Source organism: Drosophila santomea, chromosome 2R (assembly GCF_016746245.2).
Source record: "Drosophila santomea strain STO CAGO 1482 chromosome 2R, Prin_Dsan_1.1, whole genome shotgun sequence".
Taxonomy (NCBI): domain Eukaryota; kingdom Metazoa; phylum Arthropoda; class Insecta; order Diptera; family Drosophilidae; genus Drosophila; species Drosophila santomea.
In genome coordinates, this window is record NC_053017.2 from 13,785,929 (window position 1) to 13,809,544 (window position 23,616).

General features: G+C 43.8%; 3 protein-coding genes across 4 annotated transcripts; 2 read left to right on the plus strand and 1 right to left on the minus strand.

Moving 5' to 3' along the window:
• The first annotated feature begins 5,012 nt into the window (after positions 1-5,012).
• Positions 5,013-5,948, plus strand: LOC120444867. The gene is made up of 3 exons (XM_039624832.1): positions 5,013-5,157; positions 5,210-5,428; positions 5,506-5,948. Exons 1-3 carry the CDS (start codon positions 5,013-5,015, stop codon positions 5,946-5,948), a joined length of 807 nt encoding a protein of 268 aa, XP_039480766.1.
• Positions 5,949-8,876: 2,928 nt separating this feature from the next.
• On the plus strand, positions 8,877-19,910 carry LOC120446389 (5-hydroxytryptamine receptor 2B). 2 transcript variants are annotated; one of them, XM_039627325.1, is made up of 9 exons: positions 8,877-9,485; positions 12,291-12,957; positions 14,832-14,965; positions 15,514-15,623; positions 15,711-15,900; positions 16,108-16,245; positions 17,125-17,469; positions 17,782-18,300; positions 18,504-19,910. In XM_039627325.1, the coding sequence occupies exons 2-9, from the start codon at positions 12,633-12,635 to the stop codon at positions 18,600-18,602; spliced, it is 1,860 nt and encodes a 619-aa protein (XP_039483259.1). In that variant the 5' UTR covers positions 8,877-9,485; positions 12,291-12,632; the 3' UTR covers positions 18,603-19,910. The 2 variants fall into 2 exon arrangements, with proteins under 2 accessions (XP_039483259.1, XP_039483260.1); XM_039627326.1 differs by lacking the exon at positions 17,782-18,300.
• On the minus strand, positions 11,285-11,535 carry LOC120446390. The gene has a single exon (XM_039627328.1). It carries the CDS (start codon positions 11,510-11,512, stop codon positions 11,345-11,347), a length of 168 nt encoding a protein of 55 aa, XP_039483262.1. The 5' UTR covers positions 11,513-11,535; the 3' UTR covers positions 11,285-11,344.
• Positions 19,911-23,616: the final 3,706 nt, after the last annotated feature.

Below are 23,616 nucleotides of genomic sequence, written 5' to 3' on the forward strand. Positions count from 1 at the left end.
CTGCCAAAGTAATATGGCAGAACAATTTTTTGATTAATTTAGAGCCCGCGGGCAAGGGCTCGCTTTCTCGCTTTCCGCCGTTCACGCACACACTGTCACGTGGGAAAACGTAGGAAAACGTGGGAAAACATGGCAAGGGTAAAAGCGGTGGAAAACTCGAGTGAGCTCGAAGCGCCAAGCACCGCACTCTGTGCGCAATTAGCCCCACAATGGCCGAGCGCGTCAAGTGAGTGCCTCGCTGAATACTGGCTGGCTGCGTGGAAAACTGCCTGGCAGGACGTCGCCAACAGGTAGCAGCCAATGCCAATGCCACTGCCACTGGAAGTGGAACTGCCAGGTTGCAGGTGCAGGTGCAGGTGCAGGTGCGACACGCGGCCAAAACCCAAACGCAGAGAACATACTCGGCGGCACTTAAAATTTAAAGCGTTTCGAGTGTAATTGCGCGGTTGCCGTTAACGAGCCGCTTGTTAAAGTCCAGCGATGCCAAAAAAAAAAATAAACAAGAAAGGGAGCCAGCCTTGGCAAGCCGAAGCTTGTATACCCTTGCAGTAATTATATGCAACACAAAACAATTGATGTGCAAAGAACCAGACAAAAAGCAGCAAAGAAAAATTGTTTCCATAAACAGAAGCGGGTAAGTAGAGTAAAGTGAGCTGGAAAATCAAAAGTGAAAGTAACGAAGGAACTTATGTTTTAGTAATAAAGGTATTCTTATGTCGTAAACACTTCTTGTATTTCTAGAAAAGGTTATTGATTTAGTACACTTTATTGACAAGTTTTCATACATTACTGATGCTTTTATTTGTGGCTCAATTTCGATTTGATAATAACATATGAAATTTCAGTATTAAACTACAACACCCACTGAAAGGGCATTGAAAGGCTGAAAATTGTTCGACACAGGCCCTTGAGCAGAAGGCAGCAGACAATGTTTTAACCCAGTTCAACGTTACTCGTGCTGATGAAGACGTAGATAAAGCTGGAGGATTGGATTGGAGCGGGAATGGCGGAAACAGTTGCTACGCCGCTCCGCTGAAAATGAAGGACTTATGCAACTGGTGCGTAAAGTGCATCCGACCAGGACCAGCATCATCATCCGCAAGAGCCACAGAGTTCGACGGCGTAATGCCGCGCTGGCTGGATGGCTGGCTGGTTGGCTGGTTGGCTGAAAGTGACCAGCGACATGGCCATTATAGAACTCGATTCCTGGCCAAGGTTTCTTCTGAAGCTATTGTTGATGTTGCTGCCGTTGCGTTCCTGCCAGGGCATTAATTAACATTTCAATGGACGACCGCAGTGAAAGAATAATTTCACTGCATTTAACTGAACGACCTTAAAGTGCGCTGGAAAATGGTAACCGCCGAGTGGAAAAAGGTGGTAGAGGTGGAAACCGACAGGCGTTTTTCTGCGCATAATTCAACTTTTTGTGGGCCCGGGGAGGGAGAGGCCCCAGAGCATACAATTCGGGGAATTTGGGCCAGAAATGTGCAGGTCCAGCGGAAATGAAGGAAGGTCGTCTGTCTCTGGCCCCAACTCTGCGTATTCACAATTCACATATGAAAACCGCAAAAATCCGATTTTTGCAGGCGTAAGAGGCGACATCTGGCCAAATTAATCACAAATTGGAGCGGCTAATTGACACCTGGCCATAAAACCAGGGCCCCCAAGGCAATCGGTCAGTCAGCAAAGTGGCCGCAAGACCGCAGCCTAAACAAACAATCCAATGAGAGATACAAAAAAAAAAAAAAAAATAACATAAAAAACAGGACAAAAATAATATTAACAATGTGCAGCAGCAGGCTCAAAAGGGTGCAAATGGAAAATAAACAAGGTTTATACAGAATCAACATGCGCTAAAGTCGGATTTAATCGGGGGATGTTGTGTACTACGTTTTTTTTATTTTAAAGGTTTCTGCCCTGATTGATAGCCACATTGATAGATGGCCCACTGGAGGAGTCATTTCATTTTACTGCGGCCAGTGGAGTAATTAATATTTACCTCTCTCATTGTTTGGCCTTTTTTTTTTTGTTGCCACTTCGGCTTTCTTCTGCTTTCCACTTAACCGAGTTTTTCCTCTTTTCTTCAACTTACAAATTACGCACTAATTAAGCAGCTTTCGCCGACTGCCATTTTTCAAAGTCATTCGCGCACTGAACAACAAGGCCTGGACTTGGGTTAGTTCGCATCCTTATTTCGTCCCTGAATTCGAATCAGTCGCTCTCACCTCGGTTTTGTTGTTGTTGGGTTGGCTGCGCATTAGGCGGCAAAAGTTAATGTGCATAATTAATTCGCTTTTGCACTTTGCTTGGCTCCCCGTTTTGTTTGGCGGTTGCTTTTGTTTGTTGCTCTGCCCCCAACTCAAGTCGCATAAATCAAGTTGAAACGCAGATAGACCGCATCCAATGACAATTCTCAAGGTCATGCCCACCGAAAAAGCATCCATCATACGCCCCCTGTAACTGTGTAGCCATGTAATGTTTTTTAATTGCCCTTGCCACCTGCCATTCCCTCAGTCGTAGCTAAAAATTCAATTGGCATTACATCAGGCACAATAAACAACTTCATTTGCAATACTTACTGCCAGATAATTGAATGGCTTTCAGCAGGAAAACCAAGAGAAAAGCCTCTGATGCTGCGGAGGTGGTTTGGCATTTGAGGAAGCTCACATGCGCGACACGACTCGTCTAACATGCAAATGCCAAATTCAATAAACCGAATGGCAGGCAACAAATAGACCAAATTATTACATAGCCGCACGCACACATACACGTGGCTGGGAAGTGGGTGGGGCGTTAAGCATGCCACCCCCCAACGAGCGAAACCGCTGAGCTACTTAGCAAAAGCCGAAAAAACCCGTAGAAAAAAAAAACCCTCCAACGTAGGGGAAAAACAAGAGTTTTCCGACTGAAATTGAACGACAAAAGTGCGTGCAATTGGCAGCCATATTGCGATACGTAACCAAACCGAAAAGGAAAGTCACCCAACCAACGCAAACCAACCAAACCAAGCAAACCAAGCAAACCACTCATCCCACCCACTAAGTGGAATATACTTCTACTTATTGCGGCCATAAGTCGCACGGGTCGTATGCGTGATATGAGTGTAAGTTAAACAGTATGTCGCTCCCCTTCGAAATCGAGCAAAATTCCTCTCGGCCCCCGGGGAGTTGTGTAATCATTTCTCGACTGACAAAATTCATTTAGAAACACCCTTGCAGCTCAAGTTGAAACTTGATCAGCAACTTACATTTTTTGGCATTCACTTAGCCATGGCACCGAAATCGGTGGCGTTTTTGCTTTATGCCCCCTATTTGGCAGATTACTTTTGTTTTGTTTTTAGCTCTCGCCTGGGTAAGGGACTATTAATAAATTTCTCAGCTGGGAATTAACATTTACAGTTAGCTGACCGAACAACTTTGGCCGACAAACTTCAATTGCGTCACATTTATCAAATCGCCGGCCCCTCGAAGCTCGTCGGCCATTTAAGCAGCCCCCCGGGAGTGGAAATCCACTCCACGAGCCTCCAATCTCTGCTCGGATTTTGTGCCTTTTTATTTTTCACTCAGCACACAGAGAAATATGTTGCTGGAATAAAGCATTCATAAATTGCATATATACAATTAATTATCATATTAATAAGCAAGTGAATATGTATGTTCGTTCTAAGAATACTTGCTAGCATGCTAGCAATACTACTATCTAAATATTTAATTATGTTGGAAATAGATTAGTTATCGAAAATTACATTTTAAGTATTTCTTTCTGACACGCATGATATTTTCCAGATATTTGATCTTATATTAATTTGATCAAGTCCTAACAGCAATTTCTCCCTGTGCATTGCAACGCTTGAAGCGATTTTAATTTTGGCGCTGAGTAAGTGTGTAGTTTACAGCTGACATGTCAGAGGACCGAAGGCTTTAAGCTTTTTGCATATTTCGGCTGCTGCTGCCGCTCATAAATAATTCAAATAATTTACACGCTTACTTGAAGTTCGTGTGCGTGTGAGTGCCAGTGTCAGTGTCAGTGTGGGTGCATCCTGTGTGTGTGTGCGGGTTTTGTGTGCGGGTGTGGGTATGCCACATTATGTGGTTCATTGGTTTGGGCCAAAAACTGCAACCAGCTAGCAGCAGCAGCAGCAGAGCAATCAAGTACGTACGTTGATGCTGCAGCTGCAGTTAACTAAACTGAACTGAACTGAACTCAACTCAACTTTCCACTGCACACGCACATAAACACACACGCACACACACACAGCTGCACCGCACCAACATAAACAGAAACATCTATATAGGACTCTTGTTGGTTACTGCGGTTTGCATTTTCATATCGTACTCTCTAATATTTCACAACGAGTTTTGTTGTTGTCCTGTTGGCTGGCGCATAAAAAGGCGAAGCTGCTGCGTTTTATGTTGTCACGTTGGCTTCAAGTGCCCCAAAGGGGGAAATCCCCCTATTCCACCCATATATCATTGCATCCCCTCCCCTCTCTCTCCACCCCGTGTCACGTACAAACACACACACACACATACGCACCAGTTTATGGATTAAGTAAGGACAAAGAGCGCAAATGAACTTTTCTTGCTCTCCGTGAATTTTGCAGTTTTAATTTTTGATTTCACTACGGACAGGAACGTTGAAAGCGAAACTTATATGGCTGGAGTTTATGGCAACTAGGGTCCCTTTGATACACTTAAACTAACAAGTAAAAGCTACTAAAAGGACAAGGAAAATCTGGGGTTAGAGAAGATTGAAATATTAGATAGATACTCCAAATCCAATAAATGAAATAAATTCTATAAAATACTTTAAAAATTAATGATTTGTACTACATCATTTAATTTCAAAAACATGTTTATTCCTCTCTTTTTGTAGCAAATGCCATAAGCCATTGGGAATTCAGACCCAATTAAGCATTTTCCAGTGAGCGATAAGCGAATTCCAGAAAACTTTTAGGTCGTTTGCTAAGCTGGTTCACCCGACTGCCAGTCAATTGGTGGCATTTGTATAAAATGGACGCAGCTTATGTGAAATTTGTGTTGTGCCAGTGCCTTATAAATCGAGTGGATTGGGGCTTAGCCATTGGCTGCATGAACATCGTGTACTCCTTTTTCCTGTTTCAATTTTGGTCCGTGGAGCTCTTCAGATGCCTCAGACGTAAGTTCATTGTGCCCAAGAACGAACTTTTATAACTCTGACAACTACACAGATTATCCAATCAAGTGGGTTTTGTTGTACGGATTTAACATAATGTTCAATGTGATCGTCATGATGAGAATAGTGAAGAGGGAAAGTATCTCGGTCTTCTACTGGATGTGCGAAACAGGTGCCCTCTTAATATTCCGCATACATTTCATATATTACAATAAAGATGACTTTTGGCTAGGCAAACGTGAGTTTTACCACGTGTCCAACATTGTAATCGATGGTAAGTTACTTTCCGACTTCAATGCCAAAAAATAAAATCCGAAACTAAAATACCCCCTACATGTTGTATTCTCACAGTTTACATTGGACTGTCTCTGCTGGCTATGATTTATGTTATATGTGGCTTGCGTTTGAAGCTGGAGGCCCAATTCCCCGACGAGGAAATGGCCAAAGATTGCATATTCGATCCAGAGATGGCCAAAAAAGCAGTACAAAAGCATAAGGACGAGTTGCTAGCAAGGCAGAGGGAGGAGGAGCAGCAGGGACAACTGGAAAGTGATCGAGAAATGGAGGAATTAAATCGCAAAGCCGCTTTAAAACTTGCTCAGCTCGAGGAGGAGGAGGGATCCCAGTCCAGCCTGGAGATAACACCCACTGCACCCGATGAGGAAAATGTCTATTCCAGCATTTTCCTTCCGCAAGACTTTCCCGGACCTTCAGCTCCGCCAGAAAGCGCACTTTCCATCGAGTCGGATTTCTGGTACGAGATCCATGATACAGCTGCCTCCGACGATCAATAGAATGATTAATCCATGTATAGATAGCCATAAGTTTTAGATTCGCTAGCAACATAAACAATCTAAATGGAAGTAAATAACATTTTCGCTTGACCCCCAAAAAGTCTGACCGCAACTTTGGGCAACAAAGCCCAAAAACGAAGAACAACAAACAAACAAACAAATGGAGGAAAACTTGACTTAACTTTTCCAACGGGGCTTTTGCCAGGGAGAAAGGGGGGTTTCCTCTGTTGGATAAGGGATTACGATCAAAGCGTTCGATTGAGTGTGTCAATAAATTCCTGCCAGTCGACCGAGTGTAGAACATTTGTCCGGCAGCGGCGATAAATAGTTGCCACACGCTTTCGTTGCCCAGGAAAAATCCAAAAGAGACAGATCCCTTTTTGGCCGGAAAGTTTCGTGTGAATTTAGTGCGGCTCATTAAGCCGGACAGTGTCAGTCATGTGTGTATGTTTGTCCTGCTGCCCGGCCGGCGGATGCCAGTGGACCAGCGGACCAATGGCTTTCGGTTCAAACTTCATTAAGCTGGCGGAGGAAATTGCCGGGCCATTGTCATTCTTATTCCCATTCCCAATCCGAGTCCCACTCCTGATCCTAGTGCCATTCGCACTGTCACTGCAGTAGACTTCGTTTAATAATGGCCTGCCGGGCATTTGTCAACGGGATGCTTTGGGAGCCGGGCTTTAAATGAGCGCGCTCATTAAGAAAATTAATGTTTGGGATTCATTAAAAGTGTCAAAGTGCGCACATTAAAATTATATAAAACACCGGGGTGGAGTGACGCCCATCGTAACGAAGCGAACGTCTCTCGTCTCTCGACTCTTGTCGATTTTATTAACAAAACAACGCATTAAAGGCGCATAAAATGTTGACATAGCACCGCGGCTTTCTTCTTGTCTGCTCATAAAAACCGTCTCATATTGACAGCTCAAGGACTTACGCACACAGCGATCCCTTGAATGTGTGTGTATTGTATGTACATATGTGCTATGCGTACACATATCGTGTATCCTGTCGCAGCATCTCATAAAACTAAACCGCAATTCATCAGTAAATTCTACTCTCGTTTTTTTTTGGTTTTTGGTCAGCCCGTTTGGCGGAGAATATGCTACAATTTTATGCGTCTCGTAAAATGCGAAAAAAAATTGTTTTTATTATAATTATTATGTTAAGCATGGTGACGAAGCACGTTTATTGCACTCGCCCATAAAAGTGGCTACCTCGATGAAGTGATGATGCTGTCAAAACTTAGTTGCTCTTCGGTTTTCCCCCCATTTTTCCTCGAAACTTGCTGCTGCTGCAGCTTATCTGGTTGCCATTTATAATGGCAAATTATTTGAGATTTTCGCTTAACTTTTTGCCATTTGAAACAATGACACACGCATTGAGGAAAGTCAACAACCTTCGCCTTTGCAGTTGCATTGCGTCCTTGCAATAACCCGCTGTCATTTTACACTGAGAAAAGTTTTCTTATATAGAGAATGTGCGAAGTTCCTCGAATACTTGCTCTTTACTAAGCGCATTAAAATATGGAGAGTTTTCTTGATATTATAGTGTTATATTATAACGAATGGATTCCAAACTTAGTTGAAACCAATTGAAAATCCTAGAATGCCATAGTTTTTCGCTGCGTGTATTGATACCACTCGAAGGGGTCGCATGTCACGCACTGGAAAATGCTTAACGCTCCCCAGCACCCCACGCTTTAGTTCGATCCTGGAAAGGGGATTCACACAATGGGAGTTTTACGTGATGGTTGCTCCGAAGGACGTCGCGTGTACGGTTAAAGTTTCTGGCTCATTAGTATGATGCTTAAAAATATTAAATGTGCGCAACTCGAGGGCATCGCCAAAGCAGCAAGATGGTTAGTTTTAAGCGCACATTAAGATAGTTGCGGTCATAGAAATAAATTGCAATGCCTGTGCTTCAAATGCCACTATCCACAAGATGTGGCAGCTTCAATCAGGGCCCACGCGTCGTATGCGCAATGACCAAGCAATTGCAACAATCAATGTTTTATTGTTGAACAAATACAGTAGGCAAGACTCGATGCTTCAATGCCTCGAAGCCGCAAGCCACAAAAGCCAGGAAGAAGCTGGGAAAGCGGGGAAAACCCGAGCAGGCAAATAAATGAAGGCCGTAATTATTGGCAAGGAAAATACAGACGCCGGAAACGGGGCCAAAATGTCACGTACTGGCAATAAACCGCTGCTAATTTACGATGCTGCCCGGACTGCTGTTATGGTACTCCTGATCCTGGCCAAAGTCCGAGTCCTGGCTGGAGTCCTATTTCTGTTGCTCCTTGGCCAGCCAACAAAAGGCGAAAGAGCGGAAGTCAAAAGGCAAACGCCTAAGCAGTTTGGCCAACTCAAGAACTCCGGAATGTTGCGCATTACGGTCGCTGCATAGAAATGGCCATCAAATTGACGTCGGCCCAGAAGGGCGAACCTATCGAAACTGCCAATAACCAGGACAAAGGCCTAATGCGCATTAGCCGCCCTGGAACGTGCATTAGATATATTAAAATCGGTGCTGTGGACCACGGCAAGGACCTGAGGTCCTGCGAAGCCTGCATTGTTCGCCATTGCGTTTTGTTTGCATCCATTAGCGGGTAACGCACTGGTGCAGAAAATCCTGTACCGAGGGTTTTTACCATTTTCCTCGGCTCTAATTTCCCCCAAAAAAAAATAATTACGTCGAAACTCAACAGGCAGCAAAGAGAGCTGAGTGAAAAACGGATTTTCGAGTTCGAAAGACGATTTCTCTTAAATGGAGACTTGCCAGAATTGGCGTATAAGAGCGCCAACTGAGGCGCCTGCGTCGGCTGGGGGCCAAAAGTCTACAGGAAAATCAGCTGGTTTTCGGCGATTCCATCTACTTCAAAACGGCCACATTGAAGCAGTTTGTCAATAGTTACGCTGAAGACGCGACGCGTCTGCCGAAACGTTTAAGGAAAAGCGCCGAGCATAAAATCTGAAAATAATTCAAATAATTCAATAATTCGAAACACCCAACGCCGAAGACTGAAAAGCCGTAATCAAAAACAAACTCTAAACACTGAATGCTAAAAAACGGGTATTAAATGCTGTTTAAATGTTAAGTGATGTCCTTACAAACGCGACCTTTTTACTCCGCCTAATTGAATAACCAAGACCCGCATAATTAGCGGACGATCGAGAACACAAAAAAAAACCGAGACTGAGTACTAAATGTAAAAAAAAAAAGATAAATACAAATCAACCATAGGCGCGCACACACACAACGCCGAACGGAAGCTGCATACCTGTGTGCGTGTGCTTGTTTGCGTGTGTGTGTGTGTGTGAGGTGCTCAGGAGCTGGGGAACATCATAATCATCGTTATCAGCTGGAGCAGCTTCATCTTCACATCCTTGGTGGTCGGTCGTCGGTCGTCGCCAGTGCTGCTGTCGTCATCGTTGTCACATCCCGGCATAAATATTTATGTTGACGAATCTACCTGCGGCAGAGCGTCGCTAATGAAGCGGGCGAAATGAAAATGAAAGGACATAATTATGCTTATGTGTGAGTATAATGAATACGAATTTCATTCCACAAGGCCAGCAGCAGCAGTAGAAGCAACAGCGACGAGTGCACTTTGTTCAACGAAAGTCGCTGGGGGGAATTTTGTGCATTTTCGTTTGTTTGTGCTTTCCGTTACGCTTGAATGTCTAGGACTTCTCCTTTTATTTATTTTCAGCTTCTGTCCAGGTAGTTTTCCCTCCTGAATTGCACTTTTCATTTGTGGCGAGGGGGGATGTTGGTGGGGCCTGGTTTATTGGTGCCGAACTTAATCAAGTTGTGGTGGTGGTGATGTGGATGGTAGTGCAATTAGGCAACTGCATTAGAGGAAACTTTCCGCCGGCAAGTTGGTAACTTGAGTGCAAATTGCTGTCGTCCAATCATCTTCATAAAGTTGCCAGGCCATGAACTCGCTGTCTTTGTGTGGCGGCCAATCCATTGTTTCCACTCAGTCGCTAACTGAGTTATGACCCCATTCGGTTTGTTCATATTCTTCACACACAGACATATGTGTGCACCATCCCTCTGCCTCTCCACCCCTCATCCCCTACTAATTGATATATTGTACGAGTCATTCTGGTGATCATGACCAAAAGGCAGCTAAAAGATTACGCTGACACAAGTGGAAAAAGAAAGAGCACTGCCAGCAGCAGACATTCAGCAGAACTTTTTGTATATTTATTAGAGTATGAATTAATTCAAGGGTGTGTGTGTGTGTGTGTGTGTGGTGTGTGTGTGTGGGTTTTGGGAAAAGAGTTAAGCCTTCGAGGCATATTCCGAATCAGATTCGTTGAATAGAAGAAGGGGAGGGGTAAGGGGTAGGAGGAAAAGCCACCGCAGCCCGACGCGATTTTCCTTTTCTCCTTGATTTTTTTTCGACTATTCCCTGGAGGGAATTTTGTTGCAAACGTTAGCACATCTTTTTTTTCACTCCACGCCCACTGTGTATGGCGAATGTAATTCATGTACACGACCTTGTTACATAACACAAAAAAAAAGAATAGAAAAATGAAAGGGTGAATGTGAGTCTCGCTTTCATAATTAAAATGCAGAAAGATGTGGCCCAGGGTGGCGACCTCAAGATACCCAGCCAAATGCCCAGAGGAAACAATTTATGTTTTCGATTAATTGGTTTTTCATACACAATGCATATACTCGTATAGCGATTACTGAACCAGATTTTTCAAATACATCAGATTCAGCATACTTTAAGGCTGCACCAAATATTCTATATACGAGCATAAAGCTTTATTTATGGGTGTAAGCCTTGAACTCCAAACCGCAGAGACATTTATAGTGCTTTTATTATTAGCAGCTTGAGCTGGCGTGCCAAGAAATCCTCTGCAAAAGGATGACGATTACCTTGACTATGAAAATATTTCTCACACATGAGCTGCTCGAGCGCATCGCATAGCCCTCCTCTCGTTTCCGGTCCCCGTTCCCAGTTCCCATTAACGTTTTAGTCTACGGGCAAAGGCAAAACCGAAAGCCACTATATTCAGCGAGGGTCGGGCGAAGCGTTCCCCGCGAGTTAGACTGCAAACGGAGACGGAGACTTCCGAGACCGAGAGTGCAATCCATCAAGCTGCCTTCGCAGCTGTTCAGGTGTTGGTTGACCCGAGTGTTCGCCTCAGACTGGTTAACTGCCTTCACCTGGGGACACACCTTGACACACACAAAGGTCAGGGCAGATGTGTGTGTGTGTGTGTGTGTGCTGGGCGCCACAAAGGCCAAGTGGCATCCAAACCCCTGCTACGACTATCCGTAAGTGAATTAAGCAGGAATGCAGAAAGCAGGATGCCTTCGTGTTTAGCTAGTTTATTGTTCTTTCTTTGTGGAACCTTATTTTATAGTTATGCATATCAGTTCCGCTCCAAATTCCGTGGGCGGTTCAGGCCAGGATTACCATCGTATCTGTCGTATCTATAGGGCTGCCTTAGTTCTCTGGAAAATCCGGGCAGTGGAAGCAGCAGCAGCAGCGAAATCAGCAGCAGCAACTGCATCGCAAATCCAAGTGTTAGCGGCCACATTTCAAATGGAACTGAGCAAAACAAGCTGATAGCACAAACAGCGTCAGCAATAGGGAAATATTAATAGCACACCGCGAAAAACAATATTAATCAGAAATCATTGATCAGATATCAAAAATACTGATGTAACCTTGAGCACTGAGATTGAAATACATTTTTGGGAGATAACAATATGTAGGTTATAGATTAAAGCCAAAAAAAAATCAATATCTGCAAGATAGTAAAACGATAAATTCTAAATGGGAGTTTTGGAAAATTTATAATATCGTATACATATGTGCCATTAAATTTTAAATTCAAGTGTTAAATCTTTTTAAACAATTTATTTTACTATAAAATACCAATCATTCCAGTTGTTTAAATTAAATTTGATAAGCAATCTTACAAGCACGTTTTTTAAAAGTGCGGGGGATTTTCCAGCTGCAGTCGAGATAAGGATCCCGGGGTCAAGAGACTGGCTTACAGTGGGTTGGCAGCTTGTAAAAACGCCATGAAAGAGTTTGGCCCGATTGAAATGATTAATTAATTGGTGGAATCTAGGTAAGCTGAGCGCGTCCAGACGACCATCATTTATCACGGTGTGGTCTTAATACGAACGCCAGCCCAGCTTCATGGGAAAAATGAGAAATACGGTTGGGGAATTGTGTTATTTTAGGGCGGGCACACATTATGATTTCGTCTAAGGCTTTTATTTCGTGTTTTCCATAGACTTTGCCACCATTGTTTGCCATTCATCTCTGACTCTCCATTGACTCTCGCACCGCCCTATGTTTTGCAGTTTACGTGTTAAGTGCTTGGCAAGCACGATTAAGGCGCTTTATCACCCGCAACAACGGCAGCAACACGAACGACAAGCACGCCAGCAGCAGCAGCAACGGCAACAGCAGCAACAGCAACAGCAGCAAAAGCAACAACAGCAGCAACAGCAGCAACAGCAGCAACAGAGTCAACAGCAACAGCTGCGACGGCAGCAACATCAAAAGCAGCAGCAGCAGCAGCAGCAGAATCAGCAAGCCATCCCGCTGTAGTCACACACATTGACACGCCCCCAACCCAGATTCATACACATACATATATACAAACAGAAGTATATAGTCAGATATATATATATACACGCGAGATGCTGAAAACTGTGACAACAGCAATGATGGCTGCCAGCGATGACGATGTCCCAGCGAGCATTTTGGAAATAGAACTGCCAGCCATTTTGCTCAACGAGAGCCTCTTCATCGAGCTGAATGGCAATCTCACCCAGCTGGTGGACACGACCACCACCAATCTCAGCCAAATCGTGTGGAATCGCAGCGAAAACGGTAATGGTAATAGCAACATTTTCGACCTGGTCGATGACGAGCAAAAGCGGGCGGCGGTCCAGTTTTGGCTACTGGTCAAAATGATCGCCATGGCCGTGGTGCTGGGACTCATGATACTCGTCACCATCATAGGCAAGTACAAGTACTTAATCAAAACCAAATTTAAATCCAAATTTAAATTACCAAAGTGCGAATTTCAACTTGGGGTGGAGAGGGAGAGTGGGGGGTTATGGACATTAAATTATCCTCAAATTTATGCCGTGGGGATATGGCTGTGAAAAGTTTCCATATCGCCGGCAAAAAAAAAAAACTCAACTGTAAATGAAGTAAAATTTATGATGCAGAAGATTTTTATTGCGCCCTCTTGGAAGATTTTTATTGATTTTTGGGCTTACAGAGATGATTTGCAGCCGCTTGCTCTAAGCAATGGAATACCTCGAAAGATGGGTGTCGGGTGCTCAAGGGTGTTGGCTGATTGTTTGGGTTGGCTAGATGATGTACGAGGAGTTCTTTGAGGTAAGCGCCGCAAAGATGCTGGCAAAAAAAACGGGAAGGAAAAACGAGGAAAAGTTTCCAAAAAGTGTTTGCCGCGGCACGTGAAAAGCTATTAAAATGGCGCCAAGGCGTCAAATGCAAATTACGACGAACACACACTTTTTGGCACACGATGTGAAAGAGGTGTTATTATACAGCGAGAAAAATGTTTAGTTGATTGTGTCGAATATTTCCTATGTGCAAATAGTAAGTGGGAACAAGGAGGCGTTTAAGCATAACTACGAGAAGTTAGGTGCATACTAGTAACATTAAATAAATATAAAATATTTAATAACACAGTAAAATGACAACCAAACTAAGCTTGGCTTACTCGTAATTAATTACGAGTTAGCTTTAACCGCATAAGGCAGACGAGTGATAATATCACATGACACGTTTGCCACAAATCTAGTAATTAAGTGATTTTACTAAGAATTCAAAACATAATTTGTAAGCTAGAAAACAATTACTAAATTTGAAGCAGCAATTACTGGCATGTCCATTTATCATATCGGGCATGGCAAAGCCATTTACTCAAGGGACATAATTACCCTATTTATTCCCAGACATTTTCTTTGAATACTCTTGTTGCACAGACAGCTCAACTTAAATAAGGATTTAATATCAGCGTGGATTGAAGGGAGCGGGGAACTCTGACAGAAAGCAATACCTAACCAAGCACCGAATCCATAAACATTTTGCTCTGTGCCAGGCATACACACAAACACAAATCTAGAGCTGGGAACACACGTCGTATGAGCAATATTGCAGTGCATTTTCTGGCAGGGGCCAAGCGACGACAAAACGTTTTGACAACCTGCAGACAAGCTCGCTGTCTCAGCAGCTCCAGTCTTCTCCAGGTTCGAAGCTCCAAGGGGGGCTGCAAAGGGGGGGGGCTGGAAGTGGTGGGTCTGGTTGGTGTTCGGGCGCCACTGTGGCTGCCTGGGCAAAGAAGGGTATGGATGAGATGAGGTGGCAGTGCGGCAATTACAATTTGCCAAGTTGCATGCGCTTAATCAAAGCAAGCAACGACAATGATGATGGCGATGATGGAGCTTGGAGCAGCCATCCAGTTCTCATTTGCATCCCACAGGCGCAGGGAGGGAAGCAAGGTAGAAAAGGGGGCGTTGGAAGTGGGAGTTGGAAGTGTGGGGCACATGCACGATTGCCTGCAATTAGGCCGGAAAATGAAGACTCCTTTGACACGAAGCCTTTGCCACTGATTGATTTTGCACGTCTCCGTGGAAAGTTTTCCATCGCCTATTTCCCATCTGCCCAAAAACGAACACACATAAGTTAATGACTCCCGGCCACTCAACGTATCCAATGAACTGCATTCGCATTTGCTTAACCATTCATTGGCACTCAAATGGAAAACTTAGTGCGGCATTTACCGCTTCACTTAATATATATCAATTTAACAATTTATTGCTTACTGATGGGTTTCCTCTCTTATAATAAACTATCCACAGGCAATGTATTCGTAATTGCCGCCATTATACTCGAGAGAAACTTGCAGAATGTTGCCAATTATTTGGTTGCATCTCTGGCAGTGGCTGATTTATTTGTTGCCTGCCTCGTCATGCCGCTTGGCGCCGTCTACGAGGTAAGTACTACACAGAAAGAAATAATTTGCAATTCAATTTCTAAGCATTATCTAGAGAGTATTGTGGACAAAGGCAAGACGAGCATGTAAAAATGATATGCAAAGTAGGAACAGAAAGAAGCTATCTTTAATCTATGTATATTTGCAGACATGTTTAATTTATTGGATAGTAAGTTTATATTACATGTTTTTAATTTTATAGCATCAGTAGTTCGGCAAAAGAAAGTTTACTCTATTGTTGATTTTATAAGAAGAATAGTTTAGGGCATTTCAAGAGTTTATTACTGTGTACCCCCACTGGTATTGCAGAACCAACTCGATTACCCTAATGGAAACTTGAGCAGGAATGCTGGCAAATGAAATTAGGCGCCAAAGAGTTGACACTGGCCCAAGGCAACCCCGTTTGCCGGGCGACTAATTGTTTCAATTGCATCATCGCAGGCAAACAATGTGTTGCTAAAAGTCACTCCTTTCTATCTCCTTTCTCCTTTCTCCTGATTTCTGTACGCCCTCCACTGACTTCAATGAAATCGTTGCTGTGCCGGCAGATAAGTAATGGATGGATATTGGGACCGGAACTGTGCGACATTTGGACGTCTTGCGATGTCCTTTGCTGCACAGCATCCATACTGCACCTGGTGGCCATTGCAGCGGACAGGTGAGGTGGCTGCCATTCAGTCAGCCAGTCAGCTCTTTCCCGTTGCGACAGATGGCAATTTGGACATCCTTCCTCTTTCCGTTACAGATATTGGACCGTGACCAATATCGACTACAACAATCTGCGGACGCCGCGACGCGTATTCCTCATGATTTTCTGCGTCTGGTTTGCGGCGCTGATTGTTTCCTTGGCCCCACAATTTGGCTGGAAGGATCCGGATTACATGAAGCGCATCGAGGAGCAGCACTGCATGGTGTCCCAGGATGTGGGCTATCAGGTGAGCAACACTGATTCAATACTGATTGCCCTAATCTGCGGTGTGGGGGGTTTTGTTAAGACGGACTTCTAAGATACCTGATCTAAGTATTGAATCATTTATTGGGTTCGTTCTCAGCTCATTTACATACATATATGAACAATTTCACATGCCTTACCCTACAGCTGATTATAATAGACATTTTGGTTCCCTTTCGGCATCCCTTAGATATTTGCCACCTGTTGCACTTTCTATGTGCCGCTGCTGGTGATTCTGTTTCTGTACTGGAAAATCTACATTATTGCCAGGAAGCGCATCCAGCGACGCGCCCAGAAGTCATTCAATGTCACACTAACCGAGACTGACGTAAGTTAATCAATGACAAGACAATCACAGTTAGAGCTAAGTGGCTCATTAAATGCGAGTGATGAATGCCAAGTGTCCACTTAGCCAGCCAGCCTCACATGGAAAAGGGTGGAAATATTACTCATACGCCCAGTGGCACAAATAAACACACATGTTCCACAAGTTCGTTGCTATTCCATTCCGTCACATCCCGTTTATACTATAATTTCTTCATTTTTTTTTTTGGCTGGCTAAGTGGATGTTGAGGCTGCTGTTCGAGAAGTGTATTTGCTTGCCTACCATAATGAGTGTGTCATTAACAGAAACAATAATGCGAAAGGGGGCGTGGCAGTAGTCGGGGGTCGGGGGAAGTCCTCAGATGCTCAGCTGCTCATTAGCATGCCCAAGTGAGCACTCGAAGCGAGCCGCAGCCGCGAAAGCCAAACAAATGCCGACCGAGATTTATGATCACCCCAATGTGTGGCGATGTTTTAGGGGCAGATAAGTACACTGACAATAAAGCATAAGAAACTTATAATACCATTTATATAATAATAGTTACGCGTATTTACTATTTTTAAAGCAACGTGATCATTTATATTGAAATATTGGTTTACACAGCTCACACAAAAAGAAGTAATATTTGTATTTTAAGTTTTAGATTTTGTTCCCTAAAGAAATTTATATATTTTTGTCAGTGTACCTAGAACAACTAAACGCAAAGGAACGTCGAGAATTTCGCATAATGCATTTGATTTGTTTTCATTTCGTTGACAAGACACAAGCCAAATGTGCTTCCCCCGAACAGTTTTCATCGAGTTCGTAAACAAACATTACCCATAAATTAAGTACTTGCCAAATGCACACATATATATTTATTTCTATCGATCTTTCGAGCAGTGCGATTCGGCGGTGCGGGAGCTGAAGAAGGAGCGCGGCAAGCGGCGGGCGGAGCGGAAGCGTCTGGAGGCGGGCGAGCGGACTCCAGTGGACGGAGATGGGACGGGCGGCCAGTTGCAGCGGCGTCCACGCAAGCGGATGCGTATTTGTTTTGGCCGCAACACGAACACGGCCAATGTGGTGGCGGGATCGGAGGGCGCGGTGGCCAGATCGATGGCGGCCATTGCCGTGGACTTTGCCAGTTTGGCCATTACGCGCGAGGAGACCGAGTTCAGCACCAGCAACTACGACAACAAAAGCCACGCGGGCACCGAACTGACCACCGTGTCCAGCGATGCAGATGATGTAAGTACGCCCATTGGGTCGGAATATAATTAAGAACTGCAAGTGGGTCTCCACTTAAAGTCTGCTTATATTTTTTCACGGCAAATAAGATTTAAGGTAACTGAAATTAAAGTTGTACCAGCTGAACTACAAAAAAAATCGGTAGAATTGAATTTACTTTCAAGCAGACAGATTTAATAACTGAGAACCATTTAAGTGCTTAAGAAGGTTCTCCTCTGGCAGTTTGTACGTCTTATATTCATAGTCATTTGCTCGTGGCGCGCCCTTTGTTCGTGTGAGATTAACCCATATTGCCCCCGCTTAACCCCTTAGTATCGCACCAGCAACGCGAATGAAATCATCACGCTGTCGCAGCAGGTGGCCCATGCCACGCAGCACCATCTGATAGCCTCGCATCTGAATGCCATTACGCCGCTGGCCCAGTCCATAGCCATGGGTGGTGTTGCCTGCCTGACCACGACCTCGCCCTCGGAGAAGGCGGTGTCAGGAGCAGGAGCAGGAGCAGGAGCAGGAGCTGGCGGCAGTGGAAGCGGAAGTGGTGAGGAGGGGGCCGGAACGGAGGGCAAGAGTGCCGGAGTGGGACTGGGCGGTGTGCTGGCCAGCATTGCCAATCCGCACCAGAAACTGGCCAAGCGGCGACAGCTCCTGGAGGCGAAGAGGGAGAGGAAGGCCGCCCAGACACTGGCCATCATCACCGGCGCCTTCGTCATCTGCTGGCTGCCATTCTTCGTAATGGCCCTCACCATGAGTCTGTGCAAGGAGTGCGAGATCCACACGGCGGTGGCATCGCTCTTCCTCTGGCTGGGCTACTTCAACTCGACCTTGAATCCGGTATGTAAATTGGCTCCTGGCTCGGGTATCCTTGAATACGCCTTCAAGTGCTACCCTTTACTGCAAATAGCTTTGAAATCCAATAGCTTTTTTTTGGTGATATATATAAATGTTTGTCTTAGCTTGCTATCAAGAAACGAATCAAAAAAAATGACTTTATTTTTAACATTTTCATTTTCTATAAATAATTTCCATTGTACCAGGTCATCTACACCATCTTCAATCCAGAATTTCGACGGGCCTTCAAGAGGATTCTCTTCGGTCGCAAGGCTGCCGCTCGAGCGCGCAGTGCGAAAATTTGATTTCAACTGAAGGATAACGAGGACCAGTATTTGTAATTAAGGTCGAAGGAAGGTCTATACAGACGGGCAGGCAATATGCTACGGAATTGGCATTGTATAAAGGCAAACTAGAGAGTAGAGACGATGTTTTAGCAGTGACAATCCTAACTAGCTGTAACTAATTAACTAAAATTCCTCACCACACACACGTGCCCCAAAAAGACAAAAAACGCGATAAATGAAATATAAGATATGAATAGAAAGAAAACTTAGTGGTAACCAAAACCAATCGAGAAATGAAATCGTGGAATTATGGTAGCTGATACTCACTAACTCTAAGCTATGCGTATGTATTAGCAATTAGTAATTTATAGATATTTCTAAAGTCTTCCCTGTGTCTTAAAGAAACCCAAAAGTAGTACGCTTAGATACCCTAGAAACCCTAAGTAGATCGGTTGAACAGTGATTGGAGATCGAAGATAGAGATCGGTGGTTATATATATATAGGCTGGGTCCAAAGAACTTCTTACGCTTTCATACTCTGTGTTAGTTAATCGTGTTTATTTTCTAGCTTAAGCTGCAAAATGCTCAATTATTTCAATTGGATAAGCACATTTACATAACGGTCAATATTAACAATGATTAACGAATTTACACAGCTAACTCATAACGACACTAAAAACCAAATGCAAAACTGAAATGTTGCATAACACCAGAAAGGATAAACCGCTAACGCAATGGCTAATTAGGCAGTACAGCCAACTTTGTTCGGCAAAATTAGCATAAATCCGAAACCGAAAGCTGAACTTTCGTTACTACTATATTTATCACACACATACACACACACGTGCCATTTGCAATCCAGGAAGCCGCAACAAAAAGTTTGACCCATGAAACACGCATTCATGTTGGCACAGCATCACACACACACACACACACCTATAATATAGTATATTTATTGTTAAATTTTTGAAAAGTTTTCTTGTAAATAAACGGACTTACAGTTTTAGCAAATAGTAAACCGACCGAAAAACCTACAACCACAACAAGAGCAACAACCACTCGAATAGCAACCATGGATATATATATATAGATATAGATATATACACGTCGGTCTGTATGTAAGGGCCATTAAGTCAATGCTGCAGTTGAAACCTAATACGCTTCGGTATGCACATGTATGCGTACCAACACATATGTCTATCTGATATGTATTTGTATTTGTATTTGTATGTGTTTTGTCAGTCAGTGTGTGTGTCTGTGTTTATGCAACTTCTCGATGTGTACTTGATGTCAAAGTTATTAAAATTGTGTTTTATCAAAAGCGTACACCTGCATTCGATATTTTATTCATGGATTCAGGGATGAGGGATATGATGGGGATTTATTCGAGGGTCTTTGGTCATTCGATGGGTGGGGTGTGTTTCGGTACTCTGCTCTAAATTGACTAACTTTGCAGCCCAGTGCCGACCGCACGCACGTCTGTATTGTTTGTAGCTGGGCGAAATGTCAGCGCATTGAAATGTCAAAGTTCAAGTGCACACTCACGCCCCCAAAAAAGTGGGTGTGCCCGGTCGGGGGCGGTAAGGCGGCATTGGAGATGGATTACGCATTGGCATTATCAACGCCGGAACAGGCCAAAGCCGACAAATGGCCCAAAAATCGATACATCATGCAGGGCCCAGGGACTCGGCATGCGGAATTGGAATTCGTGTAATTCGTTTCGGTACTTCACGTTCGCATCACGGAGCCCCCCCTACCCCCTCCCTTCACGTACTTTTTCCATCCGACTGTCTCTGGCTGCTAGTAGCTCATTAACAGTGGCCCTCTGCAGATGGAAAATGGGAAATGGAAAATGGAGTGAGTGAGTGTCGAGTGCTTGGTCGGTGCTTAAGAGCCGAAACTCAGGTGTGCCATTCAAGAGCCATCAGTCAATGGGCCGTAGCCACATTTGCCACTACACACTGCTGAAAGTGTGATGAAAATTTTTGAATCGTATTAGATTTCATAAGCATTGGAACTCGATACCTTCTGTAGTTTAATTCCACTACCTCAATATGTTTCACAGTTCTCGCCTAGTCTCCAGTCCCACAATTATGAGATTCACTGTAGATCCGGACACAATCAAGTATGCTAGGAATAATATTTACCAACACTTTTAATTTCCTGTTGGCCCGGAGACAAATGTCCTGCGGCAGCGCCATTATCAAAGGCAAAAAAAGAATTACAAAATCTGCCTGGGAAGTGAGTGAAAATTTCGGCTGGCAGCTAAATTCGGGGTAATGACAAATTAAATAGCTTCAACTTGAGCAGTCAGGCCATGCAAATAATAATAACAATGGCACTCTGGAACTTTTTGAATGGTAGCGAACGGCAAATGAAGCAGGAGAAACTGAAAAGGACGAGTGTCCCAAATGTGTCATATCATCGATATATCTACCTCACACACACATCCACACACACACGCACACACATGTGAAGGTGCGTGCCTGTGTGTGCGGGCCTTTATTAGCCTAGTAGCATTATTAATTTCCTCTCTGGCGCACAGCAATGGCAATAGCTGCAGGATAATGCCAATAAAATTCGTTTTATTAAAAAATTCTTTTGCCAAAAAATTCCATAAATCGAATAAATATCGAGTGGCACTTCGGCAATCGTTAAGGGATGACGGTGGCGGTTGGTGGCAAGCGGGGGCTTTTTGGCAACTGGGGGCAGTTAATATGCCACATGAGTGGGGCAGGCATTCGACAGGCGGCAGTAGGACCAAAATCCCGCTCTGTTTGCTTGGGCATCAATTTTTTTTGAAGTCTCCTTGAGCCGCCGCATCGAGCGAACTTTGGCCAAGCAATTCAAAAGGTATTAAAAGTATTAAAACGGAAATAAGTGTGGCCCAAGTAAATATATATATACATCTATCTATCTATCGGTGGTTCGCATTAGGAACCTTGAGGATGTGTGGGTAACTTTTAATTGAATTGCATTGAGGGAGTGCAAATTGCTTTAGATGATTAAGGGCTTATAGCCATGGCTTTTACTAAGACCCAACCACATGCTTATGCACTGTGAAAATAGCCTTACATTTTACCTTTATATTTACTTAAAGTATTGTATTTTCAAATACAAATTTATATCAGATATTTTAAAACATTCTTACTGTCTACTTTTAGGCACGTTCTCTGCATATTTTGCTTTTACAATACTTTATAGTTTTTTGGTTGATCAGCAGCTTACTTATAAAACTGAACCTAAATTAACACGCCTAGTTAATATTAACCTTGTTGGGTATGTTCCAAGAACTGTATAGCTTTTGAGCTTAACTACAGTGTTTTGTGACCTGATACTATCAAAGTCTTATAAACCTGAACGCTATTCATTAAAATGCTGCAGGTGAGACAGCTCATAAAATCGCGTTAACATCTCGGTGCGGTAAAAAGGAGAGATGGGTAAAAAAAAGTAGCAGGTAAGTACGAATACTTAAAGCTTCTGGCGCCAAAAAAAACTCATTGCGAAGTTGTTGACACCAACGGTGGTCCGGGGCCGATTCAATGGACTTGGCTTGGCCAGGACACAAAAGATGAGTGTCCACCGCCCTGGAAAACTTCGACTTTGTGAAGACTTTTTGCAAATTGCGGCCAAGTGCACTTTTCGTTGCCTTCGAATCTGATGCCGCATTGTGGTACCTGCTTCAGCCATGGACATTTGACAGGTGGGCAGGTTGGACAGCTTGTTGGCGTGGTGGAGGTTCTGTGGAGGTCTAGCGGAGGTCCTGCGGAGGTCCTAGAAGGACAGGACGGTCTGCGTGGCCGGCGAACTACGGCTGCTGCCTGTCTGCACTAATTACGAAATAATTGAAATCATTACGCAAAATGAGTGCCAGCAAGTTAAAGTTCCTAACGGGTAGGGTTTCAGTTAATGAAAGCACCAGCTCAATATCTCAGCAAATGCTTGCCATCTCTCTATCGCGAACACGAGTCCTTAGCGCACTTAAATCCTCGACGATTGTGGCTATTGCAACGAATCGGAAATATTGCAGTTTGCTACTTCAATATGTACGGCGGAACCTCGTTAGATGCGACATCTGCAAGACTGCATATATATATAGATAAAAATGGCTATATTTAATACTTTATCGACAATTTGAAGCGTCGAAAAGTGTAGCCAAAGACTGACGACTGTAGCTGCTATCGCTTTTGGCCAGCAGCTTTTTGGCGCTAATAACTAACGCAAAATGCCCAAAAGGACACGTACGTAATGAACACAAACACGTACGAAGCAATAACGGCAGGAACATCAGCGACAACGCTCCAGATAGGACCTGGCTTAAAGTTTCAGCTGGCAAAGTTGCAATAGCGCAGATGAGGCAAAAAGACAGGACAGCCAACCAGCCAGCCAGCCAGCCAGCCTTTTGGCCAAGCACGAACGGCAGAGCGGAAGAAAAAACTCAAACTTGCTGGCAAAAGTTTTGCAGTTGCTGCATTTGTAGTTTCTCCTACCCGAAGGGCGATGGGAGTGGTCTTGGGTCTTGGGTTAGGGTTTCTCTTAGGTCCTGGATCCAAAAGTGGGTTTTGGGCCAGGAGCAAAAGGATGTGCAGTCGGTGTGACGCTCAACGCCAGCGGAAGTTGCCAGCCCGTCCTGTCGACTGTTGCATTTTGGAAGCTTCGAAGCTGCCAACTGGGAATGGAGATAAACACAGAAAAAAAGGTAAAGCCCATGGGATTTATTTTATTAGGCACTTCGGGGAATGTTAAATATATAGTTGAATATTCATATTTATTAGCACTTTTTATTGCTTTAGTGAATGCATAACAAGTTTACGTTTATGTTTAATTAAATGCATTATACATTATTGTGTTAATTACGGCACATTTTATACAGACCATTATATATATTGTTGTACTAGTAATACAATAATTATTAAACATTTAGCGAGTCATGTCATTTAATGGAATTATTAATGTCCTAGTGAGTTTTACCTATTTTAGCATAGAAATGAAATGAAGGAAATACATTTACATGTAGGCTACTCTTTTCTCT